Raw genomic sequence first — 7,500 nt, forward strand, 5'->3', positions numbered from 1 at the left:
CAGGGAGATCTGGTCCAGAAGGTGAACTGTAAATGTGAGTCAGCTGTCAGGGAGATCTGGTCCAGCAGGTGTATAAGTGAGTCAGCTGTCAGGGAGATCTGGGCCCGCAGAAGCTACTGTCTGTCCGCTGCAGCGCTCCCTCATGTGTAAATCTGGGCCATCACTTAAGAGTCCCAGCAGGGCCATACAATCCACTTAATACAGAACAGCAAGCAAGCGCAAATGGCCCACGTCTGGTTTACGTCTGGCCCTGATCTGGCAGGGATCCACTTAATCCAGAACATCAAGCAAGCGCATATGGCCCACTTATAGCCCACGTCTGGAAGGGATCCAGTTAAACCGGAAAAGCAAGCAGTATGACAACGGAAAAGCAAGCAGAATGACAACGGAAAAGCAAGCAGTATGACAACGGAAAAGCAAGCATTATGACAACGGAAAAGCAAGCAGAATGACAACAGAAAAGCAAGCAGAATGACAACGGAAAAGCAAGCAGTATGACAACGGAAAAGAAGCATTATGATAATGGAAAAGCAAGCAGTATGACAACGTAGCGGATCTATCCCAGATCTGGCGCAGGTCTGCCGAAAGAGTGGGGAATCTTTGCTCCTCATCACATAAAAGCTTGCCTTGTGTTTTCTACTCAGAGGCTAAGAGTGGGGTGTGTGCTGGAGCTGGTGTGCTTGGCAGTGCAGGTTGGTCTGGTTGATACTGATCACATCAAAGTCTTTGGCCTGTGCCCAAGCGCCATCTGAACAGCCTGGTTGTGCTCTGCAGCTCAGTGTGGAGGCTGTTTGAACAGTCCGGATGGATCACACACCTCGGGCAAGAGGTGCTCATGGAGAAGGAGTGAACTTGTAGACCTTTTAGAGTGTACTTTAAATTCCTTAAATGGACTGAAGGAGTTAAAGTGTATTTTGAATTCCTAAAATGGACTGAAGGAGTTAAAGTGTATTTTGAATTCCTTAAATGGACTGAAGGAGTTAAAGTGTACTTTGAATTCCTTAAATGGACTAAAGAAATATACTTATAAAACTTTTAAAGTGTACTTTGAATTCCTTAAATGGACTGAAGGAGTAAACTCGAATACTTTTAAAGTGTACTTTAAATTCCTTAAATAGACTTAAGGTTTATTGTTTTGTGACTTTAGTAAATGAACACGTTTTGGAAGGTCATAACAAAATGTGAAAGCACAGCATGATAAGAAATTAAATCTGAACGCTAACATTATTCCAGGCACATTTTTTCAGAGTGGACGTAAAGGTCAGATCTTCAGATTACATCTATTCCACAGTCACCCACTGTATGAAAAAAATCATGCTGTTATTTTAACCATCCTCTGTAAGTACTGCTGTTTTGGCTACATGCCACCAGTGCTAGGATCAGCTGTAGTGAGAAGAAAAGATGGTACAACTGCAGAGGCAAACTAAAAAAACACTGATACACAACAGCATTGTTTTATGCTTGCAGAAGGCACTAGAAAGTAATGGGTGTGTGTGTGTGTGTGTGTGTGCAGAGCGTGTGCGGAGCATGTGTGTGTGTGTGTGTGTGTAAGAGAGAGAGTGTGTTTACCTGGAAATGCAAGCGCTCAAACTCCTCCCTGTTGCCAGGGGTGACGGCCGTTCTCGGGGCATCGATGGTGGACATCAGCAGCTGGGCGTCGCTCAGGAGGGCATGAGTGCGCTTCAGATCCCGACGTAAACGCTTCTCCACGTCAAAGTCTCTGTGGCCCATCTGACACACACACAGACACACACACACAGACACACACACACACACACACAACCGGGGGAGAACGTGAGGCAGCAGACAGAGATGGACAGAGAGAAGATGTTCGACCTCTGAAATGACTTCATCACATTCCCAGTCATGAGAGCCAGTGTGACACAGTCACAGGTTGCCATTCATTTCCTCAGCCACAGGACTTACCAGTGTAGCTGCCCCATTGGCTAGAAAAACTATATCGTGTCTAGTGACATAGAGGAATCAAGTTGTGTGCGTGTCCGTGTGTGTGAGTGTGTGTGTGTGTATGTGTGTGTGTGTGTGTGTGTGTGTGTGTGTGTATGTGTGCATTAGTATGTGTGCATTAGTATGTGTGCATATGTGTGTGTGTGTTTGTGTGTGTGGTGTATGTAGATGTGTGTAATGGGGGGAGAGAGGATGTAGTAGAGACAGGAAAACAATGGGAGTAGGAAGAAAGAGAGGGAGAAGAAAGAGATGTAGGAGCAGAAGAGAGAATCTGAGGAGACATAAGATAGAAGAGAAAGGGGAAAAGGGAAGGAGACGGTAGAGAAGAGGAGAGAAAAGAACTGGACAGAAAAAAAAGAAGGGGAAAGGAGTTGAGGAACGATAGATGTAGAGGTAAAAAAAGATGTAAGGTAAAGAAGAAAACAACAAGAGATAATAGGGAGAAGTGGAAGAACATCTGAGATTACAAAGAAGAAAGAGAAAAAAGAGGATAGGGAAGAGATAAGGAAAGAGACTGACAGATGTAGAGAGGGATTGAGGTGGGGAGAGAAAAAGAGAGTAAGTGAGAGGGATGGAAGGAGGCAGATGGAGAGTAGAGAAAGAAACAACAGTTAGAGAGGAGAGAGAGAATGAGAGAGAGAACAGAGAGATAGAGAGGAGTGACTCAGGATGCACAGCCTCAACACTCGGTTCATCACCATGGAAGCCGGGCTAGTTGCCACAACAACATCACATTCACATGACATCTTATTGGCACAGTGAGCAACGAGACAAGTGACACACAATCACACACTATACCCATACACACATACTCACATCTGCAGCCAAAACACACACACACTCACACACACACACTATCCCACTCACCCACCCACCCACACACACACTCTCTCTCCCTCTCACACACACATAAACACACACAGATAAATGATCATGGAAATGAGTACACACACATTGAGGAGTAAGGCTCATTTCAAACACACTGGCTTGTAAACATCTGCAGTCCTTGATAACCATGACATGTTACAGACATTATAATATAGCTGGCAGCTTCTCCCAAACAGCCTCCCTCTCCACATCTCTATAATGGGCTGTGAATGACTCTGGCATCACTCACTCACACACAGACACACACACACAGACACACACACACACAAACAATACATGCACACGCGCACGTTTGCACATTATGTTCATCTTCAGGAGAGCCCTGTTCTGGTGAATAAAAATCCATACCACTCAGAGGATCCCTTTTCATTACTGAGCAAACAACACACACACACACACACACACACACACACACACACACACACACACACACACACACACACACACACACACACACACACACACACAGAGAGACACATACGCACTCACACGCACACGCACACGCACACGCACACGCACACGCACACGCACACGCACACGCACACACACCTACACCTCCACACACACACACACACACACACACACACACACACACACACACATCCCTGACAGGCAACTCGATGAATCAGTGGCTTGCGTCAGCATCTCTCCCTCAACCCCCCACCCCCACCCCTCACTGACAACCCCATCTGCCAGTCAACTGCCACATCCGCATGTCTTACTAGGGGAGCGATGGAAAGAGAGAGAGTGAGAAGGAGAGGGAAAGAAGAAAATGGAGAGAGAGAGGAGGGTGATAGAGGAGAGGAGGGTGATAGAGAGAAATAGTTAATGGGTAAAAGAAGGAGAGAGAGAGAATAGAGAAAGGCGGAGTGGAGGAGGCGAAGAAGATTAGAGAGAAAGAGAGAGTAAGGGAGTGACAGGTGGAGAGGGAGAGTAAGAGATAAAGTGTGTGTGTGTGTGTGTGTGGAATGGAGAGACCTCATGTGGACAGAATCATAAAGATGAGTGTATTTAGAAACCCTCATGTGTGGTTATGTATTTATGTGTGTGTGTGTGTGTCTGTGTGTGTGTGTGTGTGTGTGTGTGTTTCTGTGTCCTGGGACAATTTAACCTTTAGCCCCCTATGCCTGCATATTCTTTTAAACAGCCACTTTGCCGTTGTTAGGGTAGAGGAGAGACACCACACATTTCTTTGGACATAAATAGCCTCCCTACTAACTCTCACATGCTTTTGAGCACACACACACACGCACACACACGCACACACGCAGACCGCACACACACACACACACACACACACACACACACACACGTGTTATGAAGCTCTGCAGGTCAGTAAAGGGACCTGCACTCTAATCAACCCCACAAAGAGGAGAAGGAAACCACCAGAGGACTGCAGCATCAGGCGTTTGGGCCCTCTCTCTTTCTCTGTTTGTCTGTCTCTCTGTCTATACCTTCCTCCCTCTCTCCATCTCGCAATCTCCCTCTTTGTCGCTCTCTTCCACACTCTCTCTCTCTCTGCATCTCTCTCTTCCTCTCCCTCCCTTCCTTCCTCTCTCCATCTTGTACTCTCTCTCTCTCTCTCTCCTTCTCTCTCTCTGTCTCTTTCACTCTTTTGCTCTCTCACTCCCTCTCTCAATATCGCTCACCCTCCTCTCTATCACTATCTCAACCTCTCCCAGGAAGGGTTCAGTATCTCTCTCTCCCTCCCTCTCTCCATCTCTCTCCCTCCATAACTCTCTCCCTCTCCTTTATGTGGCAATATTTCAGTGCTTTATTGGAGTGGGGAGAAAGCTGACACATTCTGCATATTCCCTCAGGAGCCGGGGTGCTTGTGCTGCTCAGCACTTCCAGTCCAATCGGGTTGTGTGTTTAACCAGCCGGTCTAAATAAGCCACCCCCGTAGATTAACCTGAGGGCTCACACACACACTCCTCCTTCAGTCCTGTTCGATTTACCTGGAGGCTTACACAAACTCTGCTCCCTCAGCTAATTGTGTGTGTGTGTGTGTGTGTGGATTGGGCAACACCCTTTAAATGAGACGTTCTTGAATGATGAGTTACCTCTGCAACGTGTTTGTCGTGTGTTAGACGTGTGTGTTGCAGCCTGTGTTAGGTGTGTGTTGTGTTAACCGTGAGGTGTGTTTACCTGTGTGTTGTGTTACCTCTGTGTTGTGTCAGCCATGATGTGTGTGTTTTGTCACCTGGTCACACAGTGTGGCGATGAGTCCCTCCAGGTCATGCTTCTCATGGACGACCATCTGCTTCTCTTCATACTCCTGCTCCAACTGCATCTCCAGCTGCCTGAGCTGCACACACACACACACACACACACACACAGACACACACACACACACACACACACACACACACACACACACACACACACACACACAGAGTATACACACAAGGGATGTTAAGACATTAGTAGCAACCTCTGGCATCAAAAACTTGATCACTTGTGTATACCCATATTAACAAGCTGAAATCTCTCATACGGACAAATGTAGGCACACACATAAATACACACAGATACAGTGTCTAACTCTTGCTCTCATCAGAACTAAACCAGCACTAACACCCCCTCACACACACACACACACACACACACACACACACACACACACACACACACACACACACACACACACACACACACACACACACACACGTCCCCTCACCCTTCTTTGCGAGGACTTCTGGACATCCTCAAGCTCCTCCTCTTTGTCCTCGAGCTCCTTCAGGTGGATCTGTTTCATTCTCTCCACCTCCATCTCAAAGCGCACATGCATCTGCACACAGACAGGGGGCACCACTGAGGTCAGAAACAACAGCACTGAGATATGGGTACAATTGAGAAAAGTGTCTGATGGAGAGTTGTACATGATCAAGAGGCACGAGAGAAATAAGCCTCATATGTGACATATGGGAGATATATCTGTGAGAAGATAGATGGCGCTAGAGAGTAGGGCTGGAACATGCTATTAGTCCTGGATGAAGAAGCTATGTAAAAGAAAGGAGTACCCAAGGCTGGTACCTCCCTATATGAATGTTCAGTGAAGAGGCCCAACAGTGAAGAGGAAAGGGGACACAATCCAACTTCCCATTTACTGTCTCCCGAGAGAAGCAATTTGACTGTACTGAGTACTAACTCACACTTACAGTAGTTACAGTCCTGCACTTTTTTATTTGTTATGTATAATAGTATCTATTTATTGTTACACTAGGTCTCGAATGCTCGTAGCTTGATTGTTCCCTGCTTTGTACGTCGCTTTGGATAAAAGTGTCTGCTAAATGTCTAAATGTAAATGCTAATGTCACTGCAGCCCTGGGCTGACTTGGGCCGGTAATCGATCTGAATGCTGCAGATGCAATGCTGCTGCTGCTTAACACCCATCAAGACAAACGAGGAAGAGGAAGAGGGCACCAGAGGCCAGATAACCACAACCATGAGGTCGGGAGGAGAGGAAGAGGAGTGTAGCGGAGGAAAAGGAGAAGAGGAGGGAGGAAGATATCTATCAGCCTGAGGGAAGAATGGGAGATAACTTTAAAGGGGAGGTGTGTGTTTAGGGGAGGGGGTGGGGTGGGCTGGGTGGCTTCACTGAGAGGGTCCGTTAGATAGTGGTGTGATTAGTTTGGGGCCGCCGTCTCTCCTTTGCACCAACCCTGCCGTATAAATCCCCTTGTTATCAGGGGTGCCAACCCCCCCCCCCCCCCCCCCCCCGTCCACACTTAGTCTGTTATCAGAGGTGCCATCAGCTTACCTCTCTACTGCACTCTGATATCAGTATGCTCGGCACTTGGGCAGGTCTGGGGGACTCTCAGATTTACGGTAATAATAAGTATTTTAATAACATAATGTACTGGCTACTTAATTTATAGTTGAAGACCATAATGTACTGCACATTTCATATCTAGTTTAAGAACATCATTTGCCTTAATACACTTAATCTATCACAAAGCACAAAACATTCTGCGGTGCTCTTCTGTAGTCCATCTCTAGGTAGGGGGGTTCATTTCAGAGAGAGAAGAAAGATGAGACAGAGAGGGGGGAGAGAGAAAGAGAGAGAGAGAGAGAGAGGGAAAGAGAGAGAACCCTGCTAGCCCTCTGAAATAACAGAGACCTGTTCATGCTGCTGTATTCTCTGTGAGGGTGGGATTAGTAGAATGAATGAGTGAGTGAGTGAATGAGTGAGAGTGAGTAAATGAGTGTGTGACTGAGAGAGTGAATGAGAGATTGAGTGGGTGAGTGAGTACAAGAGTGAGTGGGTAAGTGAGTATGAGCGTTAGTGAGTGAGTGTATGAGTGAGTGAATGAGAGAGTGAGTGGGTGAGTGAGTACAAGAGTGAGTGGGTAAGTGAGTATGAGAGTGAGTGAGTGAGTGTATGAGTGAGTGAATGAGTGAGTGCGACAGAGAGTAAATGAGTGTGTGAGTGTGAATGAAAGAGTGAGTGGGTGAGTGAGTATGAGAGTGAGTGGGTAAGTGAGTATGAGAGTAAATGAGTGAGTGAGTGTGTGAGTGAGTGAATGAATGCGTGAGTGAGTGAATGTGAGAGTGAGTGGGTGAATATGAGAGTGAGTGTGTGAGTATGAGAGTGAGTTATTGGATGTCAGAGTGAGTAAGTATGAGTGAGTAAATGAGTGAGTG

General features: G+C 46.6%; 1 protein-coding gene across 1 annotated transcript in view; it reads right to left on the bottom strand.

Moving 5' to 3' along the window:
* myo18b (myosin XVIIIB) overlaps window positions 1–7,500 on the bottom strand; it is a 53,785-nt gene that overhangs the window by 17,007 nt on the left and 29,278 nt on the right. Inside the window, exons 32-34 of the mRNA XM_080848174.1 lie at window positions 5,534–5,644; window positions 5,057–5,161; window positions 1,570–1,731 (exon numbers count right to left, since the gene is read on the bottom strand). Of these exons, the coding sequence (XP_080704300.1) occupies window positions 1,570–1,731; window positions 5,057–5,161; window positions 5,534–5,644 (378 nt within the window). The remainder of the gene's footprint in view (window positions 1–1,569; window positions 1,732–5,056; window positions 5,162–5,533; window positions 5,645–7,500) is intronic.

This window comes from Sprattus sprattus, assembly GCF_963457725.1.
Source record: "Sprattus sprattus genome assembly, chromosome: 11".
In the NCBI taxonomy this organism is placed as follows: Eukaryota; Metazoa; Chordata; class Actinopteri; order Clupeiformes; family Clupeidae; genus Sprattus; species Sprattus sprattus.